General features: G+C 52.2%; 1 protein-coding gene across 1 annotated transcript; it reads right to left on the reverse strand.

Annotated features, from left to right (window-relative positions):
• Window positions 1-307: 307 nt before the first annotated feature.
• Window positions 308-14,667, reverse strand: LOC309684881 (electroneutral sodium bicarbonate exchanger 1-like; the record flags this gene model as incomplete). Its single annotated transcript, XM_082500726.1, has 24 exons — window positions 308-386; window positions 707-811; window positions 1,320-1,417; window positions 1,833-1,967; window positions 2,064-2,237; window positions 3,513-3,581; window positions 4,363-4,614; window positions 5,203-5,364; window positions 5,718-5,831; window positions 6,532-6,693; window positions 7,585-7,690; window positions 7,793-8,038; window positions 8,923-9,056; window positions 9,191-9,365; window positions 9,856-9,947; window positions 10,112-10,258; window positions 10,696-10,783; window positions 11,160-11,317; window positions 11,449-11,537; window positions 11,701-11,889; window positions 12,840-13,000; window positions 13,192-13,327; window positions 13,731-13,874; window positions 14,586-14,667. Coding segments are annotated over 23 exons (3,201 nt in total), but the record flags the coding sequence as incomplete, so codon positions are not given.
• Window positions 14,668-15,859: the final 1,192 nt, after the last annotated feature.

Below are 15,859 nucleotides of genomic sequence, written 5' to 3' on the forward strand. Positions count from 1 at the left end.
TCTCCTGCCAGGGAGAGACAGGAGGGCGAACTGAAGGCAGGACCCCAAACCAGACCCGAGAACCTGGTCGTGATGAAGAAGAAAGTGGAGAAAGCGTCACACACAACAGAAACATTCAGAGTTTATTTTGGGGGAACAAAAAAAAAAAAGAGAAACAGAAGAGGAGTGAGATATTAAAAAAATAGCACTGAACGATGAAGCGGCAGCAGTCCCTCTACTGCTACAAAACGGCAACAACCCACACACGAACACACGGAGGCGGAACACCACTGAACTCCCACTGACTGTCATGTGCACCTCAGTTTGCTGCTCTGGAGAGAGGGAATGCCTGAAGCACACCAAGGACAGCTGAAACCATTGCCGTGGCTTAAAGGGGAATCCTCCAACTGGAAAACAAAATAAAAGCGGTTTCTGCCCATGTCTGCGTGGGCACATCCCCGAGTCACGTTCTCACGCCTCTCCTTCAAAGTCAAGATTCCTAAACATGAAAACTGGAGTTGGGGGGGAGGAGGAGAGAGAAAAAGAGGGAGAGCGTCATCAGTGGGGCTGTTGTCCCGCTCATGGGACCGCGCCGGCAGAGAGTAGCTGGTTCGTGTGCCGCAGCCCTCGCCGCTTGCTCGGCATTGCCGGCAAAAAAAAAAAAAAGCCGTAGGCACGTGCCACCGCTCGCAAAGGAGCACGGCCACATTCCCACGAGATCCTTTACCTCTTTCCTCCCCAGATTCAGACTGTTTCCATGCTCATAGTGAGAGCCTTCCACACGGGTGTTTTAGATATCTCTTCCGAGATATTAATCTCCGAAGGATCAGTCCTGCAATAAATATTTGGGACAGCAATCCGTGACTGCAGGAACTGACGCCACCCAGTGCATCAGCACCAGCAAGAGGAACGGGGGGGAGGAGAACCAAAGCTGCGCATAAGCACAGCGGGTTGGGCGGGAGGAGGAGGTTTGGAAGGCGAGCCGGAGAGCCGCAGAGCTACAGCTCTGTGCAAAGGCTCTGCACAGAATCCCAGACTGGTCAGGGCTGGAAGGGCCCTCTGGAGCTCACCCAGTCCCACCCCCGCCAGAGCAGGGGCACCTACAGCAGTGGCACAGGACACCTCCAGGCGGGTTTGGAATGGCTCCCGAGTGGGAGACTCCCCCACCTCTCTGGGCAGCCTGTGCCAGCGCTCTGCTGCCCGCCCTGCCCATAAATTTGCTCTTCCCGCCAAGCTGAGTGCATGGCACTGGGATGCTCAGCAAAGAAACATGGAGAAAATTCTGCCAACCCCCTTCAGGCTAATCTTGCCGGGGGTCCTGCTGCTTGGTGGGGCTTTACCTGTCGCTGCTTGGCTTTGGGATATCCGCGCTGCTGGTCTTGCCCAGCTGCAGCCGAACGGAGTTTGCAGCAGCAGCTTCCATCATCTCCTGGGACTCCTGACATAAAAAGGGACAAATCAAAGTTCTCTGTCTATGATCGAAGTGGAGATAAACTAAACACCCAGCAAAACCCAGGTGCTGCCCTCTCCTTCTGACCTTCTGTTAGCGCAGCAGGGGAAAGACCTTTCACTCCAAACATTTTGGGGGGGGTTAAAACCACCCTTATGAGCAAATCTTTCCATCATAATTATAATGTTTATTATAAATGGCACCTTTAAAAATTATACCGCTATTCAAGTGTTAAGCTCACTGCTAATTTAAAAACAAGGTTATGATGTGGGATCCAGGCTGTCAGGATCTATTTCTATTGAGTTCAGATCTTCCCCCAACATTTCAAGAGAAGCTGTGACGGAAAGAGGCAATCTCAGAGCCCGAGGGAGACATCCACCCCCGAGCACCCAGCAAGCATCACCTCTTCTTCTTTGGCTTCATTTTTGGCATCGGCCAACTTCTTCCTGCTTTCTGGCATAAGGTCATCCAAAAAGCTGAGCTCCCGCTTTGAGAAGCAGAAGTCCATCACTTTCCGGACAAACACGAGAGCCAAAACCTTCACAAAATAAGAAGGAAGAGGGGGTGAGGTCTGAGATGATGTTACATCTCCGACGCTGCAAACGTCCCGCTGCTGAGCGGCACCGGCTCTTACCATCATGGGAAAGATGATGGCAGCACGGGACACCTTGATGGCCCAGAGCAGGACGAGGCAGATGAGCTGGATCATGGTGAAGAAATGCACCTTCCGCAAGGGAACGTGCCGCAGGTAGATGAAATCCGGCTGGTGTTTTGCCGGCATCCAAAAGAGCTTCAAGCGGTCGAAGAACTGCAAAATAAAAGCAGAAAAGTTACCCCTTGGGGCTGCGGAAAGTTTCTGGCCCTGTTGGGACGTGGAAGGAGTTTTCAGGATCTCGCGTGCAGTGAGAAATCCTGGATCCCACTTTGTTCCTCCCGGGAGCAGCACCCGTTTTCCCTTTGCTCCATCTATAAACCAGTGTGTCCATGAGAGCTGCCCACCAAATTGCAATTATTCCACATCCTTCTATTATAGAATCACAGAAAGGTTTAGGTTGGAAGGGACCTCGAAGACCAGCCAGTCCCACCCCCTGCCCTGGGCAGGGACACCTCCCACCAGCCCAGGTTGCTCCAAGCCCCGTCCAACCTGGCCTTGAACACCTCCAGGGATGGGGCAGCCACAGATTCTCAGGGCAACCTGCACTGGTGCCTCGCCACCCTCACAGGAAAAATTTCTCCCTGATATCTCACCTCAATCTGCCCTCTGTCAGTGTCAAACCATCCCCCCTCGTCCCCTTGCTCCCCTCCCTCATCCAGAGTCCCTCCCCAGCTCTCCTGGAGCCCCTTTAGGCACTGGAAGGGGCTCTGAGGGCTCCCCAGAGACTTCTCTTCTCTGGGCTGAACCCCCCACCTCTCCCAGCCTGTCCTCCCAGCAGAGGGGCTCCAGCCCGCCCAGCAGCTCCGGGGCCTCCTCTGGCCCCGCTCCACCAGGTCCATGGCTCTCCTGTGCTGTGGCCCCAGAGTTGGAGGCAGCACTGCAGGGGGTCTCCCCAGAGCAGAGCACAGCAGAGGGCACAATCCCCCCTCGCCCTGCCGGCCACACTGCCGATGCAGCCCAGGATGCGGTCGGCCTTCCGGGCTGCGATCGCGCATTGCCGGCTCACAGTGAGCTTCTCATCAGTCCGCACCCCCAGGTCCTCCTCAGACCATCTCACCCCCCCTCCCTGTTCTTCTATAAAAATATATGTTTAATATATTCTATTCTTCTGTTTGTTATTTGGCATTTCTCAGCCCACTCAATCCCCCAGCGAGGATTCCCACCGGCAGTAGAAATCGCCTTCGCTTTGCACTGAATTCCCCCATTTTCACCACACCAAACACTGCCCTGTCCCAAACTGTGACGCAGAGCGCGCTGAACTTGCCTGGTCCTCCCGCCCTACGTACCTCCTGTGCCCCCGCCAATCTTTTCCTTATACAAAATACTTTCACTGCCTGCTTTTGGGGAGGTTTTCTCCCACACCACTGCTTTTTTCCTGCTTCTCTGGAGATGACACAGCAGGGAGCTGCACGTTGTAAGAGTCCGTACCTGAATCCCTCTGAGCGACGACACGCCCATGTAGAGAAAGACACCGTACAGCACAGGCATGGGTATAAACTGGGAAATTAAAAAAAAAGAATGAAATAATTTATTTTTTTAATTGCTTTTTCAGTATTACTGCTCTCTTCTAGAGGCACTGCCTAAAATTGCCTAAAGCTTTCCAGTTTCCACAGGGTTAGAGATGTGTCACCTCTTAACCCGTAGAGGTTTTGTGCGTGCGAGTGAGTGAGTGAATGCTCTGCTTTAGGCTGAGCTTCTGAGTTACGTTTCATTAGAATAATCCTATTTTCCTGAAAGGTTGGAGGAAAATAGGTCATTTCACCAATGAAACGTTCTGTGATGGGAGAAGAACATTTCTACACATTTTTGTGGCAACACGCAAAAGCGAAGTGCCTCCTTTTAGCCTAGAGCTGTGGTGACTTTGTGGGAGGAACACACAAGGAAGCCCACGGGGATGATTTTGGTGTGTTTAGCTACTGGGAAAGGCTGTTGGGAGGCATTTGGGGGAGCCAATTGCATCCCATAAGGTGCTGCCTGCTTGAAAGAGAGCAGTGTACTGGTCTGAATCCGCTTCATCGTAACCCATAAACACAGGTGGGCCCGAGAGACACCTGGGAATTAAAGCAGTTGTCCTGCTCGCTTGCCTCGAGGACACCAAACCGGGGTGTGAAGGGCTGGAAAGGGTAACTGAGGCTGGTTCCCACTGTGGGCCAAGCCTCAAGGTTTGGGATCGCCTCCTCCTCTGCTCCACACCTACTCAGGCCTGGAGGGAGGGGATGGTTTTTGTCAAACCTCCAAAAAGCTCACGCTTGTTGGGCGTTTTGCATTTTCCTCTTACCTTTAACACCGAAGTGAAGAAGACAGAGCAGCCCATGAGCACAAAGATCATCAAGCCGGTGACTCTCTGCTCTTGTATCCCCAGAAACTTGGGTTGTTCTCCTGGAGCTGAGCAGCCAGACTCCACTTTGAGGCTATTGACGTGGGTGATGGACAGGACAGTCGCAGCCACAAACCAGGGCAGCCCCATCACGGAGCACACCCCGAGCATCACGGCCACCATGAAAAGGTCCAGGTGGTACCCGCATCCTTTCTGTGGGCAGCAAAACAAGGAACAGAGCATCCCACAGCACAAGAGCGAGGACAACGTCGCGACTCAGACTCAAACCCTACTTGGGCGCAAGTCACCCTCTTGAAAATTTAAGAGAAGAATTGGCAAAAATAAGGATGGATATGGTCTTTGCGCAAGCACCTTTCGTGAAAATCTGGCAGGGGTTCAGACCAAGTGGATTTGGGAGGTTTGTGCAATAGCTACTTCTCAAACAAACAAAAAGACTATTTTCATTCATAAAGAAATTTCTACTGCTTGCAAGCAAGATGTGACCCCGAGTTATCCCTGGCAGTGCGTCAAAACAGTTCGTTCCCCCAGCTCCTGCTGGCGTTTTGAAACAAAAATACGCTTCTATAGTGCTCGAAAATTAATTTGCTCCTCCAAAAGATTGCTCATCTGAACTGCCCTCGTTTGCTCCCTGTGACATCACTAATCCAGCAGAGCATCCTGCCACACAGCCTGACATTGTCCCAAACCAACGCCTTCACAAAGCACTTGGCATAGGAGCTTCTCCCCACACCTGCAGCCCAGAGTGGGGTGGGGATGGGGTCAGCTCTTGCAGCCCCTTACCTTCAGCTTGTGCTCCTTCCTGTTGACAATGACAGACGTGATCTGCTGGTCCATGAATATCAAGATGGTGCAGAGCAGAGCTGGGATGGGCGCGGCCAACACCGTCCACCAAGGGTTGGGCCCTATGGGGTTGACCAACCACCCGCGGTCGTCTCTGGTAGGCTGCAACAAAGCCAAAACACACATCAGGATCAACTCCCAGCCCAGCCACTTCACTGGCTTTGATTTTCCTCTCCATCGCTGTGCCACCTCATCTCCTGGCCCTGCCTTCATGTCACCCTCTCCTACGGGGTTCAGCAGTGCCAGCGTCCTCGTCGCAAGCACCTATAGATACTTCTGTAGGTATCAAGTTTTGGGGCTGGCGTCTTCTTTCCAGAAGGAAACGATGCATTCGGAGGTGGAAGAGGAGATGATAACACCACCAGCATCCCCAGACTCAGCCCTGTCCTGTCCCAGCATCACCCTGTGGCATCCCCAAGGGCCGAAAGTGGCTCCACACCAAAACACCCCATTACCTTGAACATGTGGGGGACGTGGAGCTTCGGCGATGGGATCCCAACCAGGAAGTCAATGAGCACCATGATGACGATGGTGAGGAAGACACCAAAGTCACTGACTGTGGACCGTACCTGGGGCAAGAAAGCAGAGCTGAAAGGGACAGCACAAACGGGGCCATACCGTGAGATGGAAAAGTTAAAGACATCAACAGCATTAAGGCTGGTTAACAAATTCCCACCACTCTGAGAAGATGCAGCCAAATCCCTCGTTTGGATAGTGTTGCTGTGTTTGTACCTGCAAGATCTGGTCAGGCAATAAAAAAAGTTTAATTAGGTGGAAAAGGGTGGTTTAAATTCAAACTTTAAAAAAAAGCCAATAAATATTAAAAAATAACGAAACAGACGTCTGCCACTACAGCTGCACTCACAGCTACAATGGGAATAAGGCACTGAGGCATCATTTGCTCCTCAAAAGGAAGAAACAGTGTCTTTTGTGTCTTTTTCTATGGCAGTTCCTCATTTGAATCAACTTTCCCCTTGGGCACACAAGGTGAAAAAAACCACAAATGAAAATACAACAAACAACCAACTTTGGAAGACCGATTTCCCACTGCCTGGGCAAAAAACCGCTCCGGGGCAGGTCACGAGGCAGGTGGGAAACACTACGATCATTTTGCACTCCTGGAAATGAGTGAGAGACATCCAAGTTTGGCCTTCAAGGTCCAATATTTCCCAGTTTGACCAAGCGGTGGCAAACACTGCTTAGTGCTCCGGGAAAGCCATTTTGGGAAATGAGTGTGGAGACTGCTGCTGGCCACCGTCTTCTACCTACTCTGGTCGGGAAGTAGCGGCTGGTTTTAAACTTCTTCAATAAGCCCGACAGGACAAAGGTGGAGAAGAAGAGGATGCAGCACCAGAAGAGGACATCGGGCGTGTAGGGGCCATCGTGTCCACAGGCAGGTCCACGAAACTCTCCATGCAAATACCGACATTCCTGGGGAAACAGAGCATCAGGACACAAAGGTAGTGCACATGCGGCAAGGAAACCTCGGATAACTAGGGGGTTTGGAGGATCTTGCTCCAAGATCTGTGACCTCGGGACTGCTGCAGCTAGCGGAGATTTATATTTAACGATCAACAGCAGCTGAATAAGTGACACATGGAACTACACAGACAGCGGAGAGAGGAGATGTGATGGGACACTGTACCACAGACCTATGGCACATCCTCTGCTTGAACAGCAGGTAACCGTGGCTGAAGAAGACACCAGAGGGGAAGGAAACACTGGGAACTCTTGGGGAGAGTGAAAGAGGGAACGGGGAAGGAGGGCTAAGACAACAGTGACAGGAAAGGAGAAGAGACAAATTGTCCCTTCCCAGGGGCGGGCTCACAGGACACAGCCAAGGGGGGTGAAGATGTCCATAAGAGCGTCCCACCCTGTGCCTGAGCTCTGCTTCCAGCAACAACGGCCCAAGGGGCTGCTCAGACATGCAAGTTTATGCACGTACCTTCAGACAGCGCTGAGTAAGAAAGCAAGGCCTGGAGTTACTAGGAACCAATTAAGGAAGCTAATTACAGCCTTCAAGCATGAACTTAAGTCCTCCAACTTCTCCAATAACCAAAGCACCCACTGAACCTTGCTCCCAGACAGAACCACTGTCCTGAGGATAACAGTTATTGCCCACCATGTCGGGGATGAGGTGGAGAGGTGGACTCTCCTTCCCAGGCCCAAGGAGGTTAAACACACTGAAGTAATGACTTTTCAGAGCAGCACTGGCACAAGTTGAAGCCCACCATCACCTGAAGGGCTCTGAGCTTTGCACCAGGCCAGTGCCCCTGGACCCCGCGGCCGCGGCATGAGGAAGCAGTGACTCGGGGCACTTACAGTCACCGTGAGGTTCTCCCAGGTGATGCCAGACACATTGATCTTGTTGCTCTCCCAGAACTGCAGGATTTCGTTGCTGGGATGGGTCGGTGCCTCACACTTACAGCTGGGAGGAGAGAAGCCAAGACAGGGGTGAGGGGAAGGCGATGGAGGTGCAGCCCTGAGCTCCTGCCAAGGGGCAGCGGCACTTTAGGAGGAAGAAACCCACTAGGAGATGGTGAGGAAGTCCAGCTTGCTGTGCGTGTGCACAGGGTAGGTCTCTCGCAGGTGACTCAGCTTCTCCAGAGCCTCATAGATGAAGATGATGCAGATGAGGGAGGCGAAGGCTTCTTCGGTGAAGCGGGTGATGTAGCACACCAAAGAGCTAGCATCAGTGGCCACCAGCACTATGCAGAAGAAGGCGGTCCACAGACCAATGCATGCCCGGAGAGAGAGATAAGAGAGCGCGTAGTCCCTGGGAAAGCAAAAGAAAACGCAGGGTGGAGAGGGCAGCAAGAGGCTCCGAGCCGTGCCTTCCTTCGGGGAAAGTCGGCAGCAATTCAGGAGCGTGTCAAGGCTGCGGATGGTAAATGCAGTTTCCGGTCCTACTACAGACAGCCTCGGGGCTGCGGCACAGGGTGTGGGCCCGCAGGAGGAGAGGCTAATTAATCCTTATTTAACAATGACCTTGTGTTAATGCCTCGGAGGCTAATTGAGGTCAGGTCCCTGTTGTGGAAGGTGGTGTTCTCCCACATCAACCCATTGCCCTAACAGCGAAACCGGCTGGGTTTGCACCCAGTTACCTGCTGCCAGCAAGTTGGGGCTTCATAATAAATTTAATTGCAATAAGGGGGTTAATCACCCATCACAGTTGCCACAACAAAAAGACTGTCATGGAAAATATCCATTTCGCCTGAAAAGCTCCTGCTTTCTCAAAAATCATCAAAACATTTGACCAGAAAACTCTTTGGATATGTGGGTAAAATATATTTCCACTTCCAGCAAAAATCATACAAAAAAGTGCCCGAGTTTGTACTGAGAGGAAAGCAAATCTTCCCTCATTCCCAAACCAGAGTCATTTGTCTCATCTTCCCTGTGCAGCCCATCTCGGGCATCCACATCCTTGTGGTTTCTCCTCCTCCTGCTCTTTCACTTTAACCCTAAAAAACCCAAACCACCCATCCATCCTTCAGAGACTGAGGGCTCCTGCACCGTCACATACTAAAGCAGCAGCGCGTGATGTCTGTGACACAGAAGACAACTTCAATCTACCAACTACCACTAAGAAAAACATCCTTTCTCCATCCCTGCCTTCTTCCGAAGGTGCTCGCAGCACCTGGCCGCAGCAGCCAGCCTTACTTGCAGAATTTGTAGAGGATCTTCTCGAACACGAGGACGGGGCCGGTGCTGCCGAGGATGGTGAGAGGTTGGCCAGCAAAGAGGGAATACACCACGCCGGTCATGGATGCGCCCAGCAGCGACTCCATGGCACTCTGTCCGGGGAAGAGAGGCAGCAGCGAGTAATTAAATCATTAGGGGGAAAAACACAAGTGCAAATTCACTGCAGCAAGGACTTTTGCATGAGTGTTGTCCTCCCCCGTGCCACCCAACAGAGAGAGGTGCTCACTATGTGGCCGTTGGTCGCCTCCCCCAGCAGTCCCCCGAAGGTGATGATGGGGGACATGCAGGCACAGTAGAGGAACAGGAATGACGCCAGACACTGCAGGCTCAGACCATCCCGAAAGTCACTCCAGAACCAGGGGGCTTTTCGCTTCACATCCCGGATCAAACCTCCAAAGAGCCTGGAGGAAGGAAAAAAAAAAACAAAACAATATTTTCGTGGAAGACAGCGTTAAATTTTCTTGGCTGAGGAAGGACAATCACAAGCACAGAGTAACTTCCATTGCTAAAAAGAAGTCTCCTTCTCCCATTTTAGCCCCAGTAGAAACTGAGGCATACAAAAAACCCCTCCAACAAAAACAAAAGGAGACCAAACCTGAGAGCCCACCCCCTCTTATTGCAACAGTCCCTCACTTTGAGAAGCAGCAGAGCTCTACCTGGAGGTACTTACACATCTGCTTCCACCCCAAAGCAAGAAAACCTCTGTGCAACCACACTGCAGCTGAGCCCAGCTGCCCAAATCTCCCACCCACCCAGCCCAGGGGACCAAGCTGGGAACCTGGAGCCCCTTCACTGACCCAGTTAACCCCAAAACTCTGCTAGAAGGGAGGTGCGCACTCAGATTTTAGGGGCAAACAGAAAAACACCCCACCAAACTATTTCAGTTCACACCTTCCTGTCCGCTCCAGTTCAGGACCGCTGTGCTTCTCCGGCTTGCTGTGAGAAGCGCTGTCATCGAGAGCTTCTGGCACCTTCCTTTTTTCCTGTTAAAATGGAAATAAGATAAAGATATGTCTTTGCAGCCACTGGCTTGTTTTGCTTTTTGGGCTGGGTACGTGACCTGTGAATTTGGGCCCCTGAGCAGCACCCCCAGCCGTGCTGCCCTCCTGCCCATCCCCCTCGTGCCTCCTTCTGCCGCAGCACCCACCTGCGAAGGGACGTTTTTCGGGGGCTCAATTCGGATGGAGGGATCCCACTCTCCTGGCGGCAAAACCATGACCTGATCCAGAAACTCATCGATGCCAGCCACCAGGTCAGCCCGGTTCTTGGCTTTATAGGCAACATCGTGGAAAACCTGCCGTAGGAGACAACCTGGTGAGAGCATGACCCATCTCGGATGTCCTAACCAGTGCAATAAGCTCTTGGCTAAATGCAAGGTCATTTCCCCCAAATCGCCTGTTGGAAGTGGCAGGAAATATTCCCCCAAAGGAAAAATCTGTGCATCACAGTATTTGTAACCATCTCCACCAGGCTCCCGTCCCCCATGGCACACCACAGCCTTCTGCTTCAAGAGGAGAAGTTTCACTGGCCCTGGCAATGCCACCACTGGGGACAGCGTGCTGGGGACCCTGGGGAGAAGGATGAGGCGCGGGCTGCAGCCCAGGTGGGATTTTAGCCTCCTGCAGGCAGCTAACAGGGACAACAAACCCTCTTCCTCACTACTACAGAGACAGGAAGAGGTGAAGAAAGCCCCAAAAAAATGACCCGGAGATATCTCTTATCTCGTCACACCTCATCCGTCATGATAGTAGCCATGGACCTGCCGATCTCGTGGTACTGATGGGCTTTTCCTCCTGGTCCAAGCAAAACAAACAGGAACCTAGGCAAGAAAACCAAAATGAGAGAGAAGAACATGGCCTCACTCAAAGGGCGCCCAAGGAAATCCCTGGGAGCTCCCACCCCAGAGCGTGGCTCCAGGGGGGACGTGTAGGCTCACTGACTCCGGTGATGAATTTGAAACGCATCAAAACCAAACGCAAATTTGAGTTTTGGGCAAACTTTCATTAAAATTGGCCAATGGGTTTAAAAGCTCCAGCAGGGAAGGGAGAAATGAAAGCACAGAGATGTGGGTGGGAGAAACCTGCTTGCTCCCACTGGCCGTGTTCCCCTGGGACGCCCAACTGATGCATGAATTTGGTGTTTTGTTGTTGTGGTGGTTTTTTTTTAAATAAAAACTTTGCGCTTCTCATTCAGACCTCGTTGGGATGGGAACTTCCGTCATGCCCGAGAGGAGGACAGCCGGGGTCAGGCGGACAAATGCCACGATGGGCTGGCGAAGGAAATCCAGCTCTCCTACAAGCACGTTGCATGCTTCAGCCCCGGTGGGAATTTTCTTCATGAAGCGCAGCTCTGCCTGGGCACGACAAGGGATTTTCAGGCCATTACCCCAAAAGCAAAGCCCACAGCACTCTGCAGAACACTCTGCAGCCAAGTTTGCAAGAGCAAATCTGGCCTAAAAGCGTAAGAAAGCTACGAGTGTCTCACCTTGCTTAGATCCACTGCATTGGTGTCACGGTTCACCCCATTTTTAGCTTCTGCAGTGGTGGGAGATGGATGAGGAGTGAGTGAGTGGGCTGGGAGGAGAAAGACACTCAGAAAGAAAAGCAAGGAGCAATCGGGACACTTCTCCTTTGCCGGGAGAAGTCTAATGGGGCCAAAGCCCTGCAGAAACCTTCACCTGGTGCCAAAGCCTGGCAGAAACCCTCACCGGGTACCAAACCCTGCAGGAACCCTCACCTGGCTTGTCGAGGGGATGCACATCTAACTGCTTCTTGCTCGTGTCAGCAAATGAGCAGACGATGGAGAGAAGGTTGTTTCTTTTCTTCTCGTTCTGATGGTGATGCTTCTTCAAAAGCACTTCTCGAACTTTTGCCCGCATGCGCTCATCAAACTCCGTGGACTGCTCTTGCTGGCCCAGGATCATATCTGGAGATGGCAACGGGAAACGAAGCCATCAGAGCAGAAAGTCCCCAAGCCCCGACCCCTCAAGCCCCCGGCGAAGGCTGCGCCACGCAGGATACCCTAACGCGGGCTCAGCCTTGCTTAGCAAGACGTTTTAATGCAGTTCAGCCTTTGCAGCGAAAGGAAGAATTCTCTTTTGCTAAAAGCCATCATCAAAGTGCTTATTCATCACTCCGCTCAGATAATTATTCCCCATCCTAGATAATGCCATTTTTTTTCCTGATCTGGCGTTTCTAGACAGACTCTCTAGACTCGACACATTTCAACAAATTATAAGCAATCTCTAGCGCAGACTTTCCCAGAGTTTCCTTTGCCCATCCACTGCAATTTGCCAAACACAGGGAGAAACGTGCTAAGAACGGCTCCGACTTCTCCAGCTCTTGCAAGGGCTGAATGGAGACCTGCCAGTCAAAGATAATTTCTCCAAAGCCGCTTTTTCAATTAACTTCAATTATCTTCCCCACAGAAATATGCTGCTTGGTCACCTGCCAGATAAACTCTGCCTTTAAAGCTCTTAAATCCTGGATGTTAAGGCAATAGGAAAAAAAACAAAACAAAGAACGGGAGGAAACAGCTTGTAGTAAGTAGCTTATTTAAGGAGGTTCAGCTCTTACGCAGACTCCGTGTTTCTGAGAGCAGCCTGCCAAGCCCTGACACTCCTTTCTGGCCGGAGAATATTCTCTAATCGCCTCTCTGACCCCACAAATTGCTTTCAAAAGGCTCCCATACTGGGAGAAAAAGCTGATGTGACTGTTGTACACCCAGTCTACATCCAAAAAGCAACCCACGATTTAAAAACACAGCGGAGGTTCTGGAAAAGGATGTGCCATTGGGGCAGGGTTTGATACGGGAGTGAAGGGCACCGCGGCAAATTGAGCTCGGCCGTTCCCGGCGGGACGCAGCGTGCTCAGTACCTGCGATCTCTTCGATGCTGTTGGCACAAACGTCCAGCAGCACTGTCCCGTTCATGATGCAGCTCCGCAGCTCGAAGAGGCTGTGCAAGGACAGCGTGGCCACGTAGGGCTTGCTCCAGCGCTCGCCGCCATCTTCCACGTCCTCCTCAAACTTCAGCCACCTGCGGACATCGGGCACGATCAGCCCCGTTGCAAGAAAACAGCCTCAGCTCTGCAACCCCTATGGTGCAGCAACGGGGCGGCAAGAGGAGAAGGCTCCGCGCATCGGCACCTGCAGCTGCAAAAGCTTCGCGTCCCGGAGAGCGGAAGGCAGAGCCCACAGCTGCCACCACAGCCGGCGGCAGGGATTTACCTTGCCGTTTCCTTCCACTCGGCATCTTCACCCTCCTTCAGGAAGATCTCATCCAGCTCAGTGAACAAGTGGTGGGGAACATGCTGCTCGTTCTCCTCGGTGCTGAGGATGAACTGCACCCGCTGGGATGGGGTGTCTGGGGGCAGAAGATAAATCCCGTTACCACACCTGCATTCGACCCGTCACGCTCACACGCAAAGTGGCCATCGATCAGCACCAGTTCAGCCCTAAATATTGGGCTGGCCCCTCTCCCCCAGGTCTGGCCAGGCTTGCACAGAGCCACGGAGAAGGAGAAGCATCTGTTCCACCTCTGCATAAGGACGGGCCACTTTCCTTCCCCACGTTTCCATTTTTAATGGCAGGATCCCTCTAAGGAAGACCAGCCTCAATCCATTATGCCTTCAACTGCCTCCCAAATAATGCCACTTTCCCTCAGAAGAACAGCAAACCACACAAATCAGCCACACGGACCTGCTTGCAGAGGATCCCGGCACCCACGCAGCCCCGAGAAGGCTCGTGAACGCTGCGGCGGGACTTACAGTGGTAGCCCTGCTCCATCGGGGCACAGTCCTTCTCCCGTTCCTTCTTCCGATGCTTCTGGTGGTGGGGTCGGTGGTGCCGGTGGCACCGGTGGCTTTGCCTCACCAGCGGCATCCGCACGCCCACGGACAGGGTGCGGTGGCCTGCGAAAAAAGCAGTGTTTGCATCACTCTCGATATTGCGGAGACGGTTGACGCCGCTGCCACGATTAAACCAGCGCATCCATCCCAGGAGGAAACACCAACTTCTCTTCATTTTAGTTTCACTGCATCCCCGAATGTCAGAGACCCCTCCCTTTTTCCAAGCCTGTTTTACTCTAACTTTGCAACAACAGAGCAACAACAAGCGATGGCTCCGGGTCACCTAAAAGTGCCCTGAAAGTATCAACCCTTGTCTAAAATTCCAGCTTCGGCTGGACAACACTCAGACCTGCTCATTAAGCAGCCACAGAAGGTAATTATTTTTAAAATCTTTGTATGGCACAAGGCAACAAGAGGATATCCAATCAGTCCTGTGATAATGAAGTCTGGAACAAAAAAAAAAGAAAATCACAGCCCTGTGTCTGCAGCCATCAAATTATTCTCCTGACCTCTCCAAGCCAAGAGCAGCCTCTGAGAAAACAAGCTGGGAACTACCAAGCTCTGTGGCCAATGCTCACACCGCAGATGCCACGGGGGCTTTTTCCCCTCTGTCTAAAAGCCATAATATTAAAACAATGTGAAAATAAATGTGCTTGTTTATTTAGAAGCACGCCACGTTTTGCTGCAGGTGATGCGTATGCTGAGCACGGGACGCAGCAGGGACTTTGCGCGACGGGAAAACGCGTGGGACTGGTGGCACCTCTCCCGACTCACCTTCCAGCTCCTCCTTCTCATAGTGAATAGTGACAGCGGTGCTCGTTCTTCCCTGGTCAATCACCGCCTCCTCGTCGTGTCTCTGTTTAGTGAGGAGAAGAAGATATAAGTTGGGGCCAGGTGAGGAGAGCTCCCTTACGTCCTCCCAGTCATCACCCATCCCTGCGCCACGCGAGCCCAAGAGCATCACACCTCCGTGTGTCTCCTCCTCCAGGCACAGCCCTAAAAACACGGACTTGGAGGTTTTTATTCCCATACCCAAATAAAACCACCTGTAATGTCACCTGTATTGTATATACTGTGAGTCTGGAAGGATTTACTAAAAGGGGAGAGAGTTGAGTGTTTCAAACCAAAACCAAACCTCCTGCTTTGTTCTTGTGGTTCCTTTCGAAACAATAAAATTAAAAAAGGGATTTCCAAACTGGGGGTGGAGTGGGGTGGGGTGGGGGAACCCAACTCCACACTTTTGATCACAGCCAGTTTCATTCTCCAAACGTGATACCTGCAGAACTCACTAGATGGCACTTGGCCACAGGACATGGCCACCACCAACCTCCAAAGGCCCTCAAGAACCTGCAAGGGTGAAGCTTCGACTTCAGCCCAACCAGGCTCGGGCTTCTCTTGCTGCAAGCAAGACTGCGTTTTTCTCCTCAAAAGAAAAGCCAAAGGCTAACAGTTAATGCCCTCCTTGGCTGAAATACCACTGCCAGCGCTGCACAAAGAGCATCTGTGCCTTAAAAGCCAAAGGAGAACTACAGGCGTTCTCTTCTCCCCTTGTCCCTGGGCTGGGGAAGGGCATCACCGGGATTACCGCGCTCAAAGACATAAAAACTCAACCACATCTCACACTCGAGTCGCAACTGCAACTTTGAAAGGGCCTCCAGGAAACACTTCGCTTTAGAGAAGAGCAAAATACCGGAAATCTGCTTTTTATCCCCCAAATCCCTGCTTTGACTGAATGGCATCACCTGCCGCTGTGCAGCAGCGACGCTCGGGAAGCTCACACCTCCCCCGCTCACCAGTTAATTTAATGAGCAAAAGGAACAAACGTTCCCATCTGGGAATGAGTTTTTTCTGGCCCCCGAGTACTAATTTCAAAGCCGACTTGCTGCGACCTCCCCGCCACCTCCCGGCACTCGCCCGCGTCACCCGGCAGCCGGATTATGACGCGCCTGTGGCTTTCCCGTCCTCTCTCCCACGCCGATCTCCGCCACCCTCCGTCCCTTCTTAGCAATGCGTCTACTCCCCTCCAGATTTACCGGAAAAAAACCTCA

The sequence above is a fragment of the Vanellus vanellus genome (genome assembly GCF_965231255.1).
Source record: "Vanellus vanellus genome assembly, contig: HAP1_SCAFFOLD_859, whole genome shotgun sequence".
Classification (NCBI taxonomy): domain Eukaryota; kingdom Metazoa; phylum Chordata; class Aves; order Charadriiformes; family Charadriidae; genus Vanellus; species Vanellus vanellus.